This window comes from Talpa occidentalis, unplaced genomic scaffold (genome assembly GCF_014898055.3).
Source record: "Talpa occidentalis isolate TD23 unplaced genomic scaffold, MPIMG_talOcc4v2.1, whole genome shotgun sequence".
In the NCBI taxonomy this organism is placed as follows: Eukaryota; Metazoa; Chordata; class Mammalia; order Eulipotyphla; family Talpidae; genus Talpa; species Talpa occidentalis.
The window spans coordinates 8172094-8194055 of record NW_026555331.1 but is presented as its reverse complement, the minus strand read 5'-3'; the positions used below and the strand labels follow the sequence as shown (position 1 = coordinate 8194055).

Here is a 21962-nt window from a genome sequence, read left to right as displayed (position 1 = left end):
AGCAAAAATCTCTTGTCCTCATAAGACTTGAAACTTCACAAAAAGAATCTCAGTGACCTAATGATGCCTAGACCAGTAATTCCCAAACCTTGTTAATCACGAATGCAATCTAGGTTTGAAGCCATGTTCACCAGGATTCTGACTCTGTACAATGACAGTAAGATACTGTTATCCTTATTTTTAAAAATGTCCAGAACTTTACACATTTTATATACATTGCCTCTGTATGTCTGGCTCAGCTGATATCCCAGACATACTGAGACTAAATGTTCAGCTTACTCTGTGTACATTTTCCGTCTTTAAAAAAGAGAAGCTTCCTCATTCTATTCCCTCCCAGTCTTATTATGGACAAAAATATGAAACATATTTAAATATTTCTGCAAAAATACTACCTTAAGAGAGGACATGGAGTAGGATGTTGCCTTGCAAGATAAAAGCAATGTAACTTTGGGCAACTAATAATTTCATTGGTGTGTAGATACCAAGTCTGAAAAATGTGATCCTTCACCTACCTCAGGGAGTGAGTGGTATGTGAGGACACAAGAAAAGAATGAATGTAGCCAACTTTATAAATTATACCCAACTGCATCCATGGGGTGCTTTATCTATTATCTGTTTTGATTCTAAAACAATCAGTGGGGGCCTCCCTGGTGGCACAAGGGGTTAAGCGTCAGCACTACAAAGGAGTCCGCAGCAACTGCTGCAGCATGAGTTCAATCCCCAGCCAGGGAGCAACACACATGGCGCAGAGGACCTCTCCTGTCTCCCTGTTGCTCCCTTCAGCAGTGTATTTCAGTCAATCTGCTGTTCCGTTCCCCTCTCTGTCTCCGGTGAATCCTCTCACCCCCTGCATCTCTGACCTACACCCCAGTTCTTGCATGCATAAATAAATAAATCTTTAAAAACAAAAAACAAATAAAACAATCAATGACTCAAGTCCCTGTCACAATTTGCTTATGATATCCTGATTACTGGATCATTTCTTTAAAGTGTTTATATTTTTTAGCACCTACTGTGTCCAGACACGATTATGTGAACCAGGAAGATAGTGATCAACAAGACCAAAAATTCCTTATTCTTATATAGGTGACTCTGAAGTAAGGACCAACAAATTGATATCAGACAGATTAGTAGGGAAAAAAGGCCAAAATTTAATAACACACATATCAAGAATTTGCGTGGTTGTGAATTCTAAGGAACAGTGGTGTGGACAGGGATATTGATACTGTGTTTAGGGACTTGGGGCCTCAGGGACAGTGGTGCAGGGGTAGAAGAGGACTTTCCAGACAAGAAGGGGGTGAGTTCATCCTTACTGAGAGTAAAAATGTGATTCTTAGAGAGGACATGTTCTTTGATAAACCAATACCTGGATGAGATTCCCCCAACATTCTTCTAGATCATGAAAAGGGGAGCAGTGATTACTTCTTAAATTAGGAAAAGGGAGAAGCTTAGGACATGATAAACTCTTCTTCGATGACGGAAGAGTGAAGGATTCAGGCCAGATAAAAATCTTTTCCTCATTCTCAAGGTATTTCATTGCTCTCAGCTCAAAATACTCCACCTGCTAGAGTGGGGCGTCCGGAGGAAGCAGCTTTGAGCATCTTGGGGCGTCTGATTCGGGCTCTTCCAAGATCATATTTGGAACAATAAGAAACCAAGGCAGGGTTAAGTAGGAGAGGGGTGTGATTACTTTCACCCCTTACAGGAGACTGTTCTGGCTGCCTTGTTGAATAATGGATAGTAGAGGCTACGAGGGGTGAGGGCGCGAGCAGTGGGGAGACCCATCTGAAGGTCAATGGTTCTGTCTTGGGGAGTCGAGTGAGAGAGGGAGTGAAGCCAGGGAGAGCGGTGACTGTCTCGCCAAGGGGAGGAGGTTATTTGAATGAGGAGTGAGATAAGCGGGGGACCCGGGCATGACCTTTCCAGTCACAGAAATGAACTGACTTCATGTAAGAAAAAACAAGAATTAGTATTGTAAGTATTTCTAGCTCTCCTAATGGCCTCACTCAGTTTCCCCTCTCTGGACCGAGTTTGCTCATCAATACAAGAGGAGACTGGACTGGATTAGATCCTCTCAGAGCTTCCATCAAGTCTGAGCTTTCAGGGCTGGCAAGCCTTCAAGGCTGGGTTTAGCCAGCCTCATCTCTTAAATGATTAGCACTAATAGTAGATTTGGATCTAAGAGTAAGGGGACCAGAGTAAAGACAAAGGCACACAGACCAAGGGATGCTTCCAACATCCAGGCACAGATGCAGCGTTGTCATTAGCAGCCAAATTATGGCTACAGCCCAGGTACAGCTGCCAGGGCTGACCGGGCAGTGTGTCGACGGCCTTGCAGACTGTCTGTCCAAGCCTGGTCCTCTCCCAACCACCAGCCATGCCTGTTCCGGTGGTTTACCCACCTTGCCTGGGCTACCTCTCCTCCATGGTGTCCTGGAGAAAGGCAGTTTCCCTGTGAACCAACTGGGAAGCAGACACAAGAAGAGGCTAAGATGCTTATAACATAGGCGTTTATTCTAATTCACAGCCAAGTATTATGTTTATATTATCATAGCTCACAACCCACACTCCCTTTTTTTTCTCCTCTACAAATACAGGCAGCTCTAGCAAGCAGCTTCCAGCAATGAGAGGTGAACAAATCAACCTCGCTAGGATGGAAGTGCATGTGCCCATGACTATGTCTACCAGGCTACAGCTGAGGTAGCTGGTGAGGGTGGCCAGTGCCTGGCTGAAAAGTTCACTGCAGAACCTCGAAGGAGAGTGGGGAGAAGAGAGAGGAAAACAGTGGTGGAGAGAGAGGGACACGGGAAGAGAAAAAAAGACACAGAGTAAAGTGGACAGAGAAAACCAAAGGAAATTGGGGTCAGAGGTGGGGAGAAGCAGCTCATACTATTGCGCCACTGTTTGCAAATGTCCAGATGCCATTTATTCATTCAACAAACGTATATACATACACACATGCACATACATACATGTATATATTTGCTGATATAGTATGGCTATATGCAAATAGATAACGCAAGCATAATATACAAATACATAAGAGCACGCGTGTGTAACTGCGTGAGTGTGTGTAAGTTATGTTCCTAGCACACTAGCAGCAGCCAAAGCAGAGAGCCCATCCTCCTGAAGCTAACTTCAAGGAGAAAGAGGAAACACATCAAAACAGCCCGCCAGGAGCCTTGAGCGCTGTGGAGGAAAGCAAGCAGCGGGTTAGCGAGCTGGGAGAGGCTGCTCTCCCATGCAGGGGGAGACACTGGGGGCAAGGGGTGGGGAGAGACTTCTAGCAGGGGCAAGTGTGGCAGCCTGATGGGGAATGTGCTTGAGTACCCAGAAGCCTTTTCTTGTATCCCAATAGATGCCTAGGGCTAGCTCTTTGCCTTTGAGCAGAAGGATCCTAAGCCCAAAAAGCACTCTCCAGTATTGCTGGGCTGTGCTCCCCAGGGCTTTAAAATCCTCCAGCTTTTGGGGGGAAATACTGGCCAGGGATGTCAGGTTCAACTGAAACAGGGCATTTTATTGCAATATGTGGGTGCTTTGCTAATTGCCAGCCCAGACTACACATCTTGTCTAGAGAATTCCTTACGGGTTTTGGCTGGTGTAGAGTGAGTGGTGGAGGTGCGTGGACAGGGAACCCGGCCACATCTCTTAGTTTTGAGGGTGGGAAAGGCTTGGCTCTTCCCTGAGGGACTGGAGAGTTTGAGCAAAGGACTGGCCTCTTCTGACTTTTATTTTAACAGGATTGCTGTGGCTACAAGAAGGCGAGATGACAAGAGGAGATGGCTGTAGAATAAGCAAGAGGGGAATGTTCTAAGGGTGAAACAGGAATAAGTATAGACACAGTCATCTCAGGCTTTATAATGAGGCAGAGAGCTTTTATTCTCCTATGCTCTCCATTTTTGCTCAGGAGACACCTAAACTTCAGAGAGGTTAGGTGAATTGTCCAAAGTCACACAGCACTTAAAGACAGAAGTGTTCTGACTCCTCCCACCCTCCTAGCTGCTGTCCCGTTGCAAAGCTGCCTCTCAGGAATAACTCTGGGGTTTCTATGCCAACCCTGAGACAGAAATAAGAGGGAAGCATTCCGTTCCCTCATGCTCTGATGTAATCAAATCAGAATTTCTACAGCTAAATTAGAATAGGCCTGGTATAGAGAGGCATCTTGAAAAATCTAGACACACATTCGCTCCCCAGCACACATGGGGTGACATTTACTGAGCACCGACCACCCCCAGCACTGGGCGGCCCAGGGGAGGAAGTGGTCTCTGCCCTCCTCTCCGGAAGCTCACCTGCTGCAGGAGGATGGCACTGGGCCCAGGCCAGGGGGCCGAGCACATGCAGGGCTGCAGAGGACGCCTGGGAGGCTTTTCCGCCTGTCTGTCCACCTGTCTGTCTGTCTTCCAGGCAGGGGTGGGAACACCACAGCCTCTTTAGGCCTCCATGGTGCTTGGAGCCACCCCCTTCTTCTTGCTTGTCCCCCTGAAGTCAGTGCTTCTTTGTCGACCTCTCTTAGGAGCCCTGAGGTCAGAATCCACGAGGGCTGAGAGCAGAAAGGAGGCAGGAGGAGGGAGAGAGGGGACACGTGTTGGCACTTAACGCACTGGTTTTACTTCATGTCCTGCTTTCCTCTTGATAAACAGTCTTTACAAATACCCTCTCTCCTGTGACCATCTCGGCCCCGCACTCAGCAAGGTGGCTCACCCGGCGTGGCAGTGGATGGCTCGGCCCTTACCAGGACCCACAGCGGGAGGTGGCTGGAGCCTCTGCCTCCAACGGGTTGGCCACAGGACTGACCCCAGAGGGTGGCTGCTCTCCAGCCAAGGTCCTTCTCGCCAGGCGGCCTGTTTTCATATCATCCACCCGGCAACCAACGCTGGATCCTTTTCTTGGATAAAAACCAAGTCGTGGATGGCAGCTGTCTGTGAGTGGTGGGGTGATAGGGAGGGTTTTTTCTCTGTTGTTAATTTTAATTTTCTCTTTTTTATTTCAATAAAATAAGGGGAAGCACTTACAAAAAAAAAAAAAAGAAAATCAGACTAGGTACCTTCAGGGGACTCCTTTCTCATGTGGTTTCTCCTGTTGGGTCCTCTTTTGACAGGTGAGGGACTGCTCCTCCTCCTCAGAGAGCCCCCAGACTTGAAAATGGCTATTTTACAAATGAATTCAAGAAGATGGACAGGAGAACAGTTACGTCAAACCTCTGTCAGTCTGACAGTGTCCACGTTGGCTGTATGCCACTCTGCCAGAGAAATAAATGCTGGGCGAAGTAAAACGTGGCCCCTGCTGGCCACAGCTTGTCCTGTGTCATCTCCCCCACGCGGTGGAAAGGCCTCCTAGTCCAGGAATCTGGACTAGGAAAACTACTGCCACTACTACTTTTTGCTAACTGGAATAAAAGTTGCAATGATAGTTAGACAGAGTTGACTAAACCATCAAAATGAAGATGTGAGCCTTCCTGGTGGTGCAGGGGTTAAAGACACAGCACTATCAAGATATCCGCAGCAGCCTCTGCAGCACGGGTTTGATCTGGGCAGGCCAGGGAGCTACCCACATGGCGCAGCAGACCCCTCCTGTCTCCCCGCTGCTCCCCTCAGTGTATTTCAGAGGATCCACCTGTTCTGCTCCCCACTCTGTCTCTGGTGAATCCTCTCTCCCCCTGCACCTCTGGCCTACACCCCAATTCTTGTATGCAAAATCAAATAAATCTAAAAAAAAATGAAGATGCGAACCCCGGAAGCAGTCTGCCAGCTTTTATTCTTCAAACTGTTTCAACTACCATAAGCTTGACTTTAGTGTATGAAGGTAAGAAAAGTAGTAGTTGATATCAAACATGTATTTACTTTTTTGATTTACTAGATGGAGTGACGTCTAGTCTAAGTGATTTTGAGCTAAAACGCTCTATACATTTATGAACAGAGAGAAGTGCTGGGTTTGATTTCTTCTTCTCTGAAGAATGCAGTGTGGAGATGGGCGGTCTGGACAGCCACCCTTGAAATCTTTATCAGGTTCCTCAGCCATTCCTGGAGGTGGAAAAGGCTGCCTTTACCCTCAGGCAGTAGAACTTTGCTGAGCTGCTTCACAGACGGAATCTACGCAGATGGATTTTCTCTCCTGTCTGCTAGACCAGGGAAGGGGGGCGGTGGTGGCGGATGGAGGCCCAAGGACATGTTACAATATGTCCACATATGAATACTAATACTTTTAATAATGGCAGCTTACAATGAAACCAGCGCCGTGTCAAACTGCGCATACAATGCATGGACTCATTCAAAATTCATAAATACTCTATGAATCAGGTAATATTTTAATCTCATTTTATAGATGAGGAAATGAAGGCTCAGAGAGGCAACATACCTTGTCCACCCTGGCACAGCAGCTGAATAGCTGGGTTGGGCCCAGCCCAGATCTGCTCTGACCCAGCATAGCAGTGGCAAGCGGTACCATGGGGTCAGCATTCCAAGGATGTGATTCAGCAGAGAAGAGACAAGGCAGAGCAGGAAGCTGGAAGATTCTAGAATTGTGTCCTTGATTTTTTTCCTATCACCACAAAAAGAGAGAAAGCAGAGCTGCTGGCCCTGAGCTGAAGTTCTCCCCCCCACAGCATATCACTCGCAGCAGCCTAACTTGAGTTGCACCCACACAAACTGCTGTTTGGGTTGTTGTGGCGGGAGGGTCACCTTCTTGCCCCAGGATGCAAATGCAAAGTGACATTTTGCATTGAAAATGGAGGTCCAGATGCACTCTCCTTTGTTCCCCTTCAGCATTTCATTTTTTTTTTTGTTTTTATTTCCTTTAAAGCTACAAAAGCTTAAGTAAATTTTTGCAAAGTGGTTGCCAGCTTTTAGCATCCACCTGCTAAATTGCCCCCCCCACCCCCAAGTTACCATGCTGGCAGGTGTAACTTGCAGCTGTAGCAGATTTCACCCAGCAGGGGACAGATGGAGGGGTGCAACCATCACAGTGGGGGACTTTTTAAAATCTATGATCAGCCCTCTGTGGAGGCCTGGTAGGAAAATGTGGCATTGATATGAAACATGCCAAGTGGGCAGGTGTCCGCTCTGCGTCTTTGCAGGAGCAATAGTGGGATTCCTTTTGTGGGGGAGGGGAAGCCGTTGGTGTCCCCTGCAGCAAGGGCAGATCATTTTGCATCTGAGTTGTTTAGAAGTAACTACAATAGATTTTACTGGCATTAACATTTTGATGGAAATGACACCCCAATCTGAATGATCTGCCTGGGAGCCTGGCATCCGTCCCCTCCCCCCTGGAAGTGGCAGGACAGTATGAGTCATGCAATTGCTTTGAGATTCACCTCCCAAGTCTTTAAAATGAGGACTTGGCTTCATCTGTCAGAGCTCACGAATAGTCCACTTGCTCCCCTACAATTCCCAGCCCCTGGCATAAGTGGGGTCCTGCGACTGCCTCACTGGCCTCATTCCCATCCTGAGGGAGGCAGCCACACAGGCCAACTTGGAGACCACATGTGGTCAGTGGCAAGGTTACACGGTGAGGTCCACTCCAGATAGTACAGTGTGTGTCATTTAACAGTGGGGGCATGCTCTGGGGAATGCATCAGTAGGAGATTTTTGTCATTGTGCCTAGGAGCATGCTCACACAGCCGGCTCAGCCAGGGACGCAGCCAGGATGCAGGCAGAGTTCACTGGAACCACCATGCACGCGCTGCCCACCGTTGACCCACTTGTCACTGGGCCACATAAGTCTGGGTGAGGGTTCGCCCATTCAAGCAGCTAAGACAAGCTGCTTGTCTTAGTGCAGCCTCTCCACATGTCTCTCTGCAACATCTGTCTCCTCCAGGTGTCCTTCTTGCTCTCCATCCTCTTCCTCTTCTCTCTTCTCTGGCTTCTTCTCAGCCAGGTCTTCTCCCAGCTCAGCTCCACCCTTCCCAGGTCGGGCAAGGAACCTGGAACCTCCACTTTCCTTAGGGACCACCCTGTTACAAGCCCACGAGGTGGGGAGGAAAAAAACAATGCCATAATTTGTTCTGAGCTGGGCTACACCTGGGCATGCGCAGACTGGTTATACTCCAACTGCCCATCTGTGCATGCCAGTTTGGGCTCTCAGCCTCCACTGTCCTGGACATTGTGAAATAATCTTCAGTCAGGACCTAATGCTTTTTGTCTAGGATAGCAACTACTGGTCAGCGCAGTAGGCCAAATTGTTTGCACAGGGCTCTCCAGGCCATGATTTAGTCCACCTGTTCATACAGGACTTGGGGTAACTCATTCTACAACTCTTAAGTTCTTTTACCAAGGCTGTTTCAAATCCATAGAACAAGCCAACAGACTGGAAATTCAGGTAAGAAATGATGCTATGGTTTTGAGTTCACAGACTGGAAACCTGAGTCCTCAGACAGAACTTCTGCTATGTTGCAGATATGGATGCAGAATCCCTCATTTTTGGGGAAACCTTCAACTGATTGGATGAGGCCCACCCACATTTTGGAGAGTCAATCTGCTTTACCTCAAGCCGACTGACTATAAATGTTAACCACAGCTGAAACATAACTTCACAGCAACATGTAGATATTTGACCAAATAACAGAACACCAGAGTCTAGCAAAATTGACATATAAAATTAACAATCACACCTGCTTACAGGTGTTGTTATGAGGTTTAAGAGATCATATGTTATTAAATTACCAGGGGTACACAGTAAGCAAACTAATTACTGTATTTACTATTACAGTTTTTGTGTTTCCAGTGTGATTGCTTTTTCTATTGTCTTTTCTCCTTCTCCTGTTTTTGATACATTGCTTCTTCTTTCATGCCTCAACCCTTTCTGCTTTCAAGAAAAGAACATAATGTACATTTCCCACTATTCTGAATTTGTAATGTTTTATAAGTAAGGCCTTTATTTTGCTGTTAAATATATAGAATACTTGCAACTACACACTCAGCTTACTCTCTGCTATGAGGTCTACTTCTTGAGCACAAGATAGTATTATTTACTTATTTTAATAAAATTTCTGATTTCTAGCAAGTACAAGACAATTATAAGGTGATCAAAAATTGCAATGATTGGATTGTAGAAAGATGAATGAGTTAGAATAAAAATACAAATTATTCTCTCTTTCTAAAGCAACAAAATAATAACTCCAATAAAGGTCTTTAGAAGTCAGGCATAATTAATAAATCAAACCGTGATGAGCAATCAGTAAATATTGACTTTCTATTGTTTATTAGGTACATATCTTGTGTAAGAAGGTGAATGAGAAAGCAAGGATATTTCAACCTCCAGTTTTTCTGAGGGGATCCCTCTCCCTGTACTCTCCCTCAGTACCTCTCATCATATTAGTCATTTCATGGAATGCCTTGTTTCCCCTACTAAAGCGTAAGAGGTGTCAGAATGGTTTCTTTGGGACATGATGCTCGGCCATTCTGACTTGCTGGAAAAGCTCACAACAAAAGTATATGTATAAGATTCAATTTTTGTCTTTTGCCTCATTGGCCCTTGGCATGTGGCAGGCAGCAGAGAAACTGGAATTCCCTGGTCACATCATTATTAGGCATGACTGATTAAATCATTGGCCACTGACAACTGACTTAACCACAGGTAGAGGGAGGATAGGGGCTAGAGGTTCCAACTTCCCAATCTAATGGTTGACTCTCTTGGCAACAAACCCCTCTCCTTAGGTGACTTACCCCATTAACTTACCAAAAGACACCTTTACGGCTCTAGTCACTTAGGAATTTCCAAGGGTTTTAGAGTTTATATGGTAGAACTAGGAATGAAGACCACATACATATCTATCATTATAAAACCCCAACAATATCAAATAGAACATTTTTAATTGCAGGCCACATGTGTTTTGGAAACATGTATCAAGGGAGAGACGTGTCTGCCGCAACATGTCACTTGGCTGTGCAAAGAACTCTGTTCTGCCTTTATTTTGGCCATAATGCATGTTTTGGCATTTGGTTATTTTGATTGCAATTTGACTGAAAGGTAATAGTGAGAAGATGGTAAAGTTGATAAAGAATATGGCTCAAGGGAAGACTGGATGTTCCATCAAAATGACTCTTTCCCTTCCATTTTCTGTCACCACCTAGAGTGGAGCCATTCCTCTAGGGAGAATGATGTACTTTTACTACATATACTCTAGGTACAAATAAATGCAATTGATACTTTACTTTTTTTTTATTATTTACTTTCAAGTTGGTGTTGATTATGCAAATTTGCTTTCATTGTTCCACAAAGGCAGTTCAGCAGAGATAGGTGCCAGTAGACAGGTCCAGGAACATGCATTGTTATAAGCTCCTCAAAGATTTCTCCAATGAAAACTAATGTCTGAGAACCGCAGCCTCAGGAAAGAGGGGAGGGGCTTTTACTCCACATGCTTTTTCCAGCCCTTTCCCTACCAACTGTTCATTTGCCAAGGAAAGACACATTAATATTATTTTCATGAACATATTACAATTATGAGACCCTTTTTGAAAATCTCATCACCAATGAAAATGGTTCTTTTTCTCAATCATCTAGTTGCTCAGGCCCTTCCAATAAAGCAGTTGATTCCAAGCAGTCAGCAAATCAGACAATTTCCGGACATTCATCCGCGGTACTTCTAGATGGTTGTCAAATTTTAGCAAACCTAGATCAGATAAAGGGGGAAAGAAATGTGTAATTCATCCATGTGCACAGGAAATGCATTATCTACAATAATCATTGTGTCTATGTCACACTAGCTTGAATAATCATAACTAGGAGTGTGGAACTTTCACGTGAGTAACTTACTTTTTTCCCTAACTGTTCCTCTGAAAGGCTACTGAAATGTTTACCCCTAGTCCCAGCTTGGTAATTAGTTAACTGCTATTTCATATTGTTTTCTCTCTCGCTATGTGTCACTATATATGTCTAGAACAGGAATCTCTATCAGTAGCAGATGGGTTTTCCCCAGATTTCTACTCTCTAAAGTTTACTCATTCATTCACCAACTACATAAACATGCACTCTGCATGTAGGAGTAGAGACAGATGTTATCCACTTTGTTACTATGAAGTCATCAGTGTGCAAAATGTACAACGTTGATGCTAACACAAGATTGGCAATATGGGGTACCTAGTATGATCTTCATTCAAAAGGGATACTTGAATGAATGATGAAAAACATCAATAGTCTCCGAACTTTCAGATTTTAAATCTAACAAAGAAAGTGGTTGCAAAAGAATTGTATTATGCAAACTTAATGTAGTATATACGGGTGCACACCTGAAATTCATATGCAATGTTATTCCAATAAAAATTATGTAAGAGAATTGCATTATAATATGAAAAGGGATGTGACTTGAGAAGTATAAGGCATTATAAAGTCTAGGCACCTGATCTAATATAAATGCCAAGGCAGGTCTGGGACGGCTGCTCACCAAAGTTTGTTGAACTGCATTATGCTTGCCCTCCATCTGCTAGATTCTCATCCTTGATTGTGGGAGTAGACGGATGAGTCGTTCTTCATTCTTGCTATTAATAACCATGTCTGACTTATGTTTATATATGAGGGAGAGGGCTGCAACTTCTTTATTACTCAGGTACAAAACTCTTGGCTATAGAGGAAGTACTTTTAGAAATGATGCAGCAAATGTATTTCATTTAATGAATATTTATGGAGTATCCACTATTTTGAAGACATTGAGGTGGATTAAAAGAGAAAAGAAATCAATAGTCCTTGGTTTCAAGGTCTTAAATGTAAGAGTATGTATAGGAAGCTGAGTGGACAGGAAATGGAAAAAAATTTAGGAGGAAGCCAGAGAATAACAGTTTGAAGATGTATGCAAATAATCAAAGAAGGTATCTTTTTCATAAATGAGCCTGTAGGAGAGAGGATGGAAATATCATTCTGGCCTTGATCTAATATTTTTAGGGGTGAACAAAGAAGGAGCTTGGAATAGACACAGCAGGTGACACAAGCCCTGTTCCGGGGCCCCTCCCCTACCTAGTGTGGGGAACGCTTGCTCCTAGTGTGTGCCTTGCGTCTGTGTTAACTCCATGCTCGCACTTACCTCATACAAATGCAACTTCCCCAGGTCCTGTACATGCCTCTAAAGACTGAAATCTCCAGGCCTTGACATTGCCAGCCCAGCCCCGAGAGACCCGGCTCACCCTTGGTAGAGATTTCATAAATGCCTGTTGGGCATGACCAGGCTCCCAGCGCAGCCCACAACAACTCGCAAATTCCAAGACTGAGTGGCCCTTTGTACATTCTCCATAAGAATTTAGTAGGTTATTTAGTAGTAGGAATTTACTATTTAGTAAATATTTAGTATGTTTACTAATACTACATATTAGAATGATTATAGTACTATGTAGTTCTCGATGTTTATTAGGTGATTTAGGAGGGTTAGTAGATTTGGCCAGTTGAGTAAATTCTGAAGTGATTTCCCTTTAGAAATCAAGGGGTAAACCTTTTTGCAAATGATTCAGAATTCTCATGGTTAAGATGTACAAAGAATTACATGGATATGTTAGAAATGAAGCCCCCTCAGATACTGAGATTCGGAAGGTCTGGCATGGGGATGTACACATCTGCTCTTTAAACAAGATCCCCCTTGGGTTCTAGAAGTGGTAGCCCCAGGCCACGCCTTTAGAGAGTCTGTCCTCACTACTGGGCTTCCTAGCAAGGTGGCACCTGGCTTTCTCATTAATTGTATGTGTTCATCTTAAAACCCAAACGGAAGAAATTTGTACAACTGGCTCCATCTGATAAACAAAAGCGTCTTTTGACTTTTGCAACTTGAATTACAAAATGGCTCTTTAGGTGAAAATCTTTTGTGCAAATATTATCAGTTAGTCCCATCAGTTAGGACCCTGACTGGGCCCTCAGCCTGTGAAGCCGAGCGCGCACGGAAACCCAGTTCCCATCAGGTGAGGAGCACTTCCAGGCTTGCCCACACCCAGGGAGCCCCTGTAGCTAAGGGGAGAAAGGGATGTCCTGAATTCTCAAGGGTTAGAGAAAAGAACAAGGATGTCTCGTGATACCCTCAGGACTCAACGTTTTAACTACCAAGTTAAATCAAATTTGGCCGTGTCAGCGTCTCCCTGGAGCTCTGGGGTCATGCTGCCTCTTATGTCTGCTTGTCTTGCAGGAATAGCAGTGTGGGGGATGCCATGATAGGATTAAAATACCACTACCCATTTTTTTTTTTTTTGCTTTTAATAGTAGATGCTTTTATTTAATTTTTATTTTTATATTCCCCATAAATTACAACCCCCTTATTTTAACCCAATCCCTCCTTTCCCCGACCCCCAGCCCCCCACTAACCATTTTAAATAAGGGGGGACCTTATTTACAGTTACATTTCAGAGCACAGGCCAAGAAAAATGTTACCATCTTCATGTTGATCAAAAATAACCTTAAAAAACGGAGCTAAGGCACCTGCCTCATGGTGAGGGGGACAAAATTCAGAAGTGAGGGGTGCTCAGTCTATTGCAGGTCTGGAACCAAATTTCACTTACACCATGATTCAGCAGAAACCAACCCATCAGAGTCTACCTATTTCCTATATTTGTTCTGAACCCCATTTCCTATATTTGATCTGAACCGCATAAATGAGGCCCAAAGTCCCATCCTTGGGGAGTCTGATCAGAGAACCCTGCCTCCAATCTCCTGCCAGGTGACCTCTCATTAAACCAGTTCTTTTCTCAAAGCTGGCAGCATGGGGTTTTGGTTTCTTTGCTATTGGGGAGCGGGCCCAAGTTCAGCAACAACCCTCCCCCCCAACCTGGAATGCCAGGAAATAAAGGGACACATCACTCACAGAGACAATAAATCAATACTGGCTGGAGTACCAAACAAAATAAATCTTCACTAAGTCCCACTATGATTTTAGAATTAACACAAGATTTCATAAATAGGGCAACAGAGTGTGGAGAGCAAAGGCCAGTAACCAATCTGAATTACAGACCTCAGTCTCCAGGCCATGCGAGCTGGTCTCTGGCAGCCATATTGAAGCAAAGGTAATTAACACAATCCATCTTACAACAGGAAGGTGCTTTGCTGGCTGTTTGAAATTCTGTGAGCATCTCACCCAGACTTCCATAACCCTTTGAAATATGCTGAACCACAGTAGTCAGTGCACAGGGGGATCGTTATGTGAGTGAGGGATGGGAAAGAAATCACAGTTTGTTACTGAGACCATTTCATGGGCAGTTTGCCAGCTATTTGGAAAACCATAAGATAAAGGCCTCTTCCTATGAGGTCTTTGTAAAGACCAATGCTATGAATCTATAAAACACTTTAAAATGATTTAACATTTTAAAATTCATATTATTTCCTAAGTCCTGCTGCCTTAAAAATGAATTCTATCTGTTTTGCTGTAAGAACTTAGGAGACAAGATGATAATCCTATTAGATTTTATGGTAACAGAAAGCATTATTCAGAATGAACATTCAGGACCTTTCCTGTAAGGAGTCCTTGCCACCTATTACTCAGCAGAAACCATGCTCGGATACCGGATTATCTTTGTCCAGCGATGATGGACAGGCAACACTTACCGAGCACAGGAGGTGTCTTTGAAATAGCTGGCAAGGCTGAGAAACAATGATTTGATGATATCTAGGATAAGAAAGAGAAAATATTTTAAAATGATCCAAATTGGAATGAAATACAGAGCTCGGAGCAGTCATTTGGGAAAGTTACTTACAAACAATAGTTATCGTCAAAGAGCAGGTGAAGACACTGGCTAATATTCCTCCCAGAAACCACCTGAAACAATAGAATTGCTCAGACTTAGCAAACAGATTATGTTCTTTTAGATTTACTATAGATATATGATTTTAAGATCTACTCTGACGCTGTGTAATAAAGAGTGTGGTGCTGGCAAAAGGATAGACATATACATATATCAATGAAAGAGAAAAGCTCCAAAACAGACACATGGTTTTTACTAAAGGTTCACAAAGAATTTGATGCGCTAGAATACTCTTGTTAAGCAAGTGTCATTGGAACAGCTGGTGATCCACAGGCTAAAGAATAAGCCCCCACGTGTGATCAGACCTGACGCCAGTTGAGCTCAAATGGGTCAAAGACCATAGTGCAAACCACAAAAATATACAATTGTGTGCCTTGTACTTGGCAATGAGTTTTTTAATATTACTGAATTCACAGTCTTCATTGAATAGAAAAAAAAGTGATTTGTGATGGATAGAATGCTATTAAGATACAAAACATTTTTTTTTTTCTATAAAAGATACTACTAACAGAATAAGAAGAGAAAAAACAATCGAGGGGAAAATATTTTCAAATCACATATCTGACAAAGAACTCTATCCGGAATATGTAAAGAACTCTTGAAACTCAACAATAAGAAACAAACAACCCATTTAAAAATGAGTGAAGTATCTGAACAGACACTTCATCGAAGAAGACATATGGATGACAATCAAATAAAAGAAAAAGTGTTCAATAACATTTGTCTTTAGGGAGATAAAAATTAAAATAGTGAGGTACCATGACTCATCTATTAGAATGGCTAACCCTCCCACCTCACCCCAAACTGACAACAGCAAATGTTAGAAGACTCAGGGCAATAGGCTCTCTCATTCATTGTGAGTGAATGGAACATGTTGTGTGTGAATGAAAAATGGTACATTCTTTGGAAGACAGTTTGATACTTTTCCTATAAAGTTAAACAGACTTATCATACAATCTGGCAATCACACACCTTGGTATTTACCTAAGTGAACTGACACTTAGGTATCTACAAATATTTATACTTTCTTACAGCAGTTTTATAACATTCTTTAGGAAAGCTTTATTCAAAGACTTCAAAAACTACAAGCAAATGAAACATCCTTCAATAGATGTTTAAAAAGCTGGAAAGTTACTCAGTAATTAAAAGGAACAAGCTGTTACCCCTTTAAAGGACAACAGAAAATAACGAATGTTGACAAGGACATGGAGTACAGGAAGCTTGTGACCTGTTGATGGGAATGTAAAATGCTATAGCTACTGTGGTATATAGCGTCTTGCACTACTGTGGTGTATGTGCCATAGTTAAGGTACCACCATTGTTGCATCAATATTAACACAACTACACACTTCATTTGGACTTTACAGTTTTCCCCTAATTTACCCATGTTCCAGGATCCCATCCGGGAAGCTACAATGACATTACTTGTTATAGTCATGTCATCTTAGGTTCCTCTGGTCCCTGACAATTTCTTAGACGTTCCTTGGTTTTGATGGCCTTGATGGTTTGGGGCAGTGTGCAGAATGCCCCTCAGTTTGGGATTTCTCATGTTAGACTGGGACTGGGAAAGTCACAGAGATGAAACGCCATTCTCATCACATCCTTTCAAAGGTACATGCTGTCAACATAACTATCCCTGTTGGTGTCGACCTTGACCATCTGAGGTCGTGTTCACTAGGTTTTTTGGCTATAAAGTCACCTTACTCGACTTTTTGAAAGCATTTTTCTAAATATGGCTCAAATTCAAGGGATGGGGTATGAGCTCCCCTCATAAGGGGAGGTGAAAGATCTCCAGAAATTAATCTAAGAGGAACACTTCATTAATAGTTCTGTGAAATTAAAGAAAAGCTTCCATGATCAACTAAGTTTTGGAAAGTCTAAGTTAAATAAAGCTAGTGTTTCCTCACTATATTTTCCCACTGGGTCTCAGTTATGCTAATGTACTTAGGATCCTCCAACTTGGGATATATAATGCAGAATTTTGCAAATTTATTTTTAACCATAGAATCTTCCCCCGTTTTTGTTCTTTTGCTTCCATTGTGAACTAAAAATACTTCTCATACCTCATAATTATCTGGGAAGCTTATTAAAAATACTGATTTTCACTAGATCTAAATTAGTATCTCAAGAGATGGGATCAAGACTTTGCATTTAAAAACACCAGCTCCCTAAATGACATAAGGAACTTGACCCTCAAGAAGCAGGACTTGAAAGCAAGCAGCACTTGGTCATTAGCGTTCAGGGGCCCCAAAGACCCCAGGACTGTAACATTCATCCCTGTTTCACTGATTCAACAGATATGGCTGAGCCCTTGGCACCGGGGAGACGAAAGTGAAGGAGATATACAAGATCCCTGCTCTCAGGGAGCTCACATTCTTATAGGGAGAGATAATTAACATTTAAACGAGTGAACACATAGTACGCCAGGTGGGGATAAGGGCTCTGGAGAAAAGTAAAGCAGGGTTTATGAAGAGTAGTATGCAATTTATACCCGGTTGGCAGGCAAGGGCTCTCTGATGATGATGATGATGATGGTGGTGATGGTGATGATGATGATAATGATGATGATTTTAAGATTCCAGAAAGGAGTGAGGACACAGATTATGAGACCATCTGGAGAGATTGTACTAGGCAGAGTATACTGCAAGTGCAAAGGTCCTGAGGCATCAGTGGACTTAGGACCCCAGAGGTTTGCTCACTGTCCTGGAGTGTGGGATGGGCCAAGGGTGGAAGAGAAGTGTGCCTGTTAGCAATCAGGCAATGGCATCATGTGCTTGAGGTGCTGCATGGGCTTCCCTGAACAGACACTTTTTATAAGGATATAAAAACTACAATGAGGGTCTCCCTGGTGGCACAGGATTAAAGACAGTGTTATCAAGCTACTGCCAGTCACTACAACATGAGTTTCATCCCTGGTCGGCCAGAGGTGACTCACTTGGCACGGTAGATCTCTCTTGACACCCCACTGCTCCCTCAGCAGTGGCTTTCAGTAGATTTGCCTCTTCTGTCCCTCCCCCCCTCACCCCCCCCCATCTCTGGTGAATCCTCTCACTCCCTCTGACGCTGCACCTCTGGCCTATACCCCAGTTCTTGTATGCATAAATAAATATATCTTTATTTAAAGAAAGGAAATACTCTAAAAAAAAATAACTACAATGGAAAAGATGGAGTCTCACTGGGGACCTCAAGTGCCCTGAACTCCAGGCATACTTTGACTGTGTCTATTACAGGGACTCACTTAGGATTTAAGCAATTGAGGATTCGTGGTAAATTCCAATTTCTAGCAAGATAAGCTGGTTTTTGTACACTGTACAAATAACATTACCAGGTCTCTTCTTGGCTATAATATAACCTTTCCCTCCATGTTCTACTCTTTGGGAGCAAGTTTCTAACTTTTGGGAGATGGTGAGAGGAGGGAGGGAGGTGATGGATGAAGGGGAGATTTCCATGGGCAGACAAATGAGCAAATCCTTGCCACAGAGCAACCTAAAATGCTTTGTGTGAAGGCAAGGGAATTAATCGATCAAGGCCTCATTAATTATGTACCACCACTGCATGAAAATAAAAGCTGAATTACCTGGCACAGGCAGAAATGATTAGGCAGGCAACAAGTAGAATTACTTGAAAGGAAATCTCTCGTAACAAACTGGTTTCTATCGGGAAAGATAAAAATAAATGAATTAGAAATCACTGCAGATTGAATCATCTTGGAACAACAAAAGTATATGAAAACTATGGCCCCCTTACACACACACACACACACACACACAGAGTTTTCAAATGCAGGTCAAGTCAAGCAATTTGTCAGATGAGAAAGGACAGTTATCAAATGATGTTCTGGGCTACTCTTTAGAAAATTTCTGCAAATAATCAGTACTTTCATTAAAAAATAAATGGTGGTGGGCCTCTCCTGGTGGTGCAGCGGTTGAGCGCTGGGCTGCAAAGCTGCCCGCAGCCTCTGCAGCACTGGTTCGATCCCCGGCCACCGGCGAGGGTCCCACATGGCATGACAGACCTCTCCTGCCGCGCCCGCTGCTCCCCTCAGCAGTGTATTTCATCAGTCTGCCTGTTCTGTTCCCCGCTCTGGCTCTGGTGAATTCTTTCACCCTCCCGCGCTTCTGACTGCCCAGTGCTTGTATAAATAAATAAATAAATAAATAAATAAATAAATAAATAAATAAATAAATAAATAAATGGTGGTGCTACACTTCTTAAGTTTTAGGCTTGCCTTCTAATTTAATTTGGGGCAAGGCTTTGTAGAATTCATGCTAATGGTAGAAATCTAACTTAAATGACGATGATGCTAATAATTAAATTATTATTACTAACAATCAATAATTAAAATGTGTAGAGAGCCTTATAATTCACAAAGAACATTCACACATCAATTAATCAACACAACAAAACTCTGAGGGAAGAACCACAATCGTAGCTCTGCAAATGAGGAGACCAAAGCTGAGAGAAATGATGAAACGTGTCCAAGGTCATGCAGCTCCGCAGTGTCAGAGCCAAGATTTAAAAACCACATCTGACCAGAACATAATGTCTTGTCTGAAATGAGGCAGGGGAAGGGAATGGCAACTTTGCATACTGGAAATTTCTAGAAGTCAAACAAGAGAAGATATATTATGAACTAATTGTCCTTGAAAAACTCTTTGCTCTGGTAGAGTATTTCAGGTTTTCAGGTCACGATGGAATGACTGCAGATCTTTCAGCAGTTATAAATTTAAGAGGTAAAACAATGTGAGCCTGGATATTAATTACTCTAATCACCTAAAAGAAATCAGAGCTGACTTCAGGTTACCACATAAAGAGGGAAAGGAAAGTAAATCAGACATTGACTTAAATTTCATCAAATGTTCCAAAAAGCTTGATTCTGCAAGAGTTGTGGAAACTTGGAATGACTTTATGCTATGAATGTATTTATTTTTGCTATTTATGCTATGAATGAAGATTGAGTCTGCTAACAAAACCTACTTAGACTGTAATCTGGGCAGAATTCTGAAGATTGGCAATGCAAAATATAACAGTTGTGAAATATGTCAGGGCAAATGTATAGTATTTCATGTACACCGTGAATTAAATAAGGCATTGCTGGTTCAATTGAACACTCAACCATCCTTCTAAAGTATTGCTATTATTAGCCTTCTCTCATTTGTAGAATTTGGAAGACATTTCCAGCTTAAAAATTGTTTCAATTCAAGTTTTACAAAGATATGAGTTGTGTGAGTTTGGACAAGGTGTTCATTGATTTATTCCATCAGTAGTCATTTACATAGATCTGTTTTGACTTAGTTTAAGTGTGACCTCCTTCGGGAAGCTTGCCTTGATTTCTCATCTAAATGATCTAAACAACAAAAGTTGCTTTCAATGTCATCCCAACACCTGGAAAGGAGACTTAAAAAAAAAAAAAAAAAAAACCTTACATAGCTGTCTAATTGCCACACTGGGAACAAAATGGAGCAGGGTGTGTTGGGAGGAGAAAAAAGGAAGGACTGGTGAAGTGAAAAATTATGAATTTCTAAAGACAGATAAACAGAAGATACTACCTTTCCATTTAGTCTCAACCTATGTAATCATAACCTTACGTTTTGTGAGAATTTAGTACTGAACACATGGTGCTCAGTGGTTTATGTAAATTATTTTAATCACTACAAGGTAGAAACTATGATTATCTCCATATGCAGATGACAACATTAAGTTTTAGACAGTTCAGTAAACTTCTTCTAAGTTATAGTAACTCGTGGAGAGCTGGGCACTGGATCTCGATGGATCATGGAACACTGATGCATTGCTTGTGCAAATACTATTAATACGATCTCAGCAAACCAGAGACAAAGGGACAGGCTTATTGTTTTGCTCCTGACAGGAAATATCAAGACGTTAATATTTCTTGAATTTTCCTTGTTAGGGGCAAAGCATTAAGGGATTTTTTTTCTTCTTTTATTTTTTTTTCATGGAATGTGTCAAAGACGCAGCTAAATATGAAGACTAAAATAATAGACACCTGGGTATGTCCCACCCAGTTCAAACACAGTTTAACATTTTGTCAAATGTCTTCAGGGTCTTCAGAAAACAAATAAAATACTGCACACCCAGGCCTTCTGATGCCTGACACTCCAGAGGCTGTCACTTCCACCAGGAAGGTCACAGGGCACTGGCAGCACGCTGGCACAGTCCTCCTGTCCTGAGACAGGTTGATACCAGTTCTTATGTGCACATTAGTTGCCCTGGGCCCTGAAAGGAAGAGTTATTGGGAGTGGCAAAGGTTAATAAAAACACTCACTTGAATGATCCCAGAGATTCCCTTGGAAATGTTCAGAAGCCATTGACTGAGAGTGAAGAGAAGACTTGGGAGAGTCTGTTCTGGACGTTGGAGATTTGATGTGGCTGGAGGAGGAAGCTTTCACAAATGCGGTGTCTAGCTTCTCTAACTCTTGGTCATCTGTCAGAGAATAGTCAAAATTGCCTCCTGGAAAAATAGAAAGGTTCAGTGTGTCTGTATGTGTGTTTTTGTGGGGTGTGTGTGTGTGTGTGTGTGTCTATGTGGGGGTGGTATGTGTGTGTGTGTGCATAGTTGCACTCAATGCAAGGTAGCCCATAGTCATAACTATACTAACACCAGCACACCAGCCATTTGCATCAGATGGGAGATAGCTCCCTAGCTGAGATGACATTTCAGTTTGTCTTCATCCTTCCTTAAAGGTTGAAGAGGAGATGGCTCTTTGGTGCAGTGACAAGGTAAAGGGGGTCAAATTGAAACACAAACACATCACCAGAAACCAGGAGTTGCTGGCTATGTCTACAGCCTTCATGGTGGTGACGGCATCCGGAATGTAAACATTTGCACCAAACTGTCCAATTGCGCACGTGAAATATGAATAATTCTCTGCACATCAGTCATACCTCAATATGGCTATTTTTTAAAGGGAGGCAGTCCGGCCAAACTAAGATGGAAGTGAGAAAGTTGGGAACGTGGATGGTTGATGATGTTTTCAAGCACTGAAAGTGCTTAAGGGAGCTTTGGAAACATGGGGATGGGATGGTGCCCGCAGGGAACTTGCCACTGTGCCTTCACCCAGGTTGCCCTGTTGAACTTCTGGTTTTGCCACTGAGAATTGGATGGATTAAAAAACACAGCCTATGTGGAATACTGGAAATAGTACTCAGAATTCTCTAACAGAACAGACAGCATTAGAGAGGGAAAACACAATAAATCTTAATAATAAAAAAATGATCAGGGACTTGTCATCTCTGAAAAGA

The 21962-nt window shown here is 42.8% G+C and overlaps 1 protein-coding gene across 6 annotated transcripts in view; it reads right to left on the bottom strand.

The window, feature by feature from the left end:
• Window positions 1–10557: 10557 nt before the first annotated feature.
• Window positions 10558–21962, bottom strand: part of TMEM71 (transmembrane protein 71) — a 35836-nt gene continuing 24431 nt past the window's right edge. For all 6 annotated transcript variants that reach the window (XM_037501653.2, XM_037501632.1, XM_037501640.1 and 3 more), the window contains 5 exons: window positions 20986–21171; window positions 18277–18352; window positions 14652–14713; window positions 14503–14563; window positions 10558–10606 (listed from right to left, as the gene is read on the bottom strand). In XM_037501653.2, coding sequence (XP_037357550.1) covers window positions 10591–10606; window positions 14503–14563; window positions 14652–14713; window positions 18277–18352; window positions 20986–21171 — 401 coding nt within the window. In that variant the 3' untranslated portion in view covers window positions 10558–10590. The remainder of the gene's footprint in view (window positions 10607–14502; window positions 14564–14651; window positions 14714–18276; window positions 18353–20985; window positions 21172–21962) is intronic.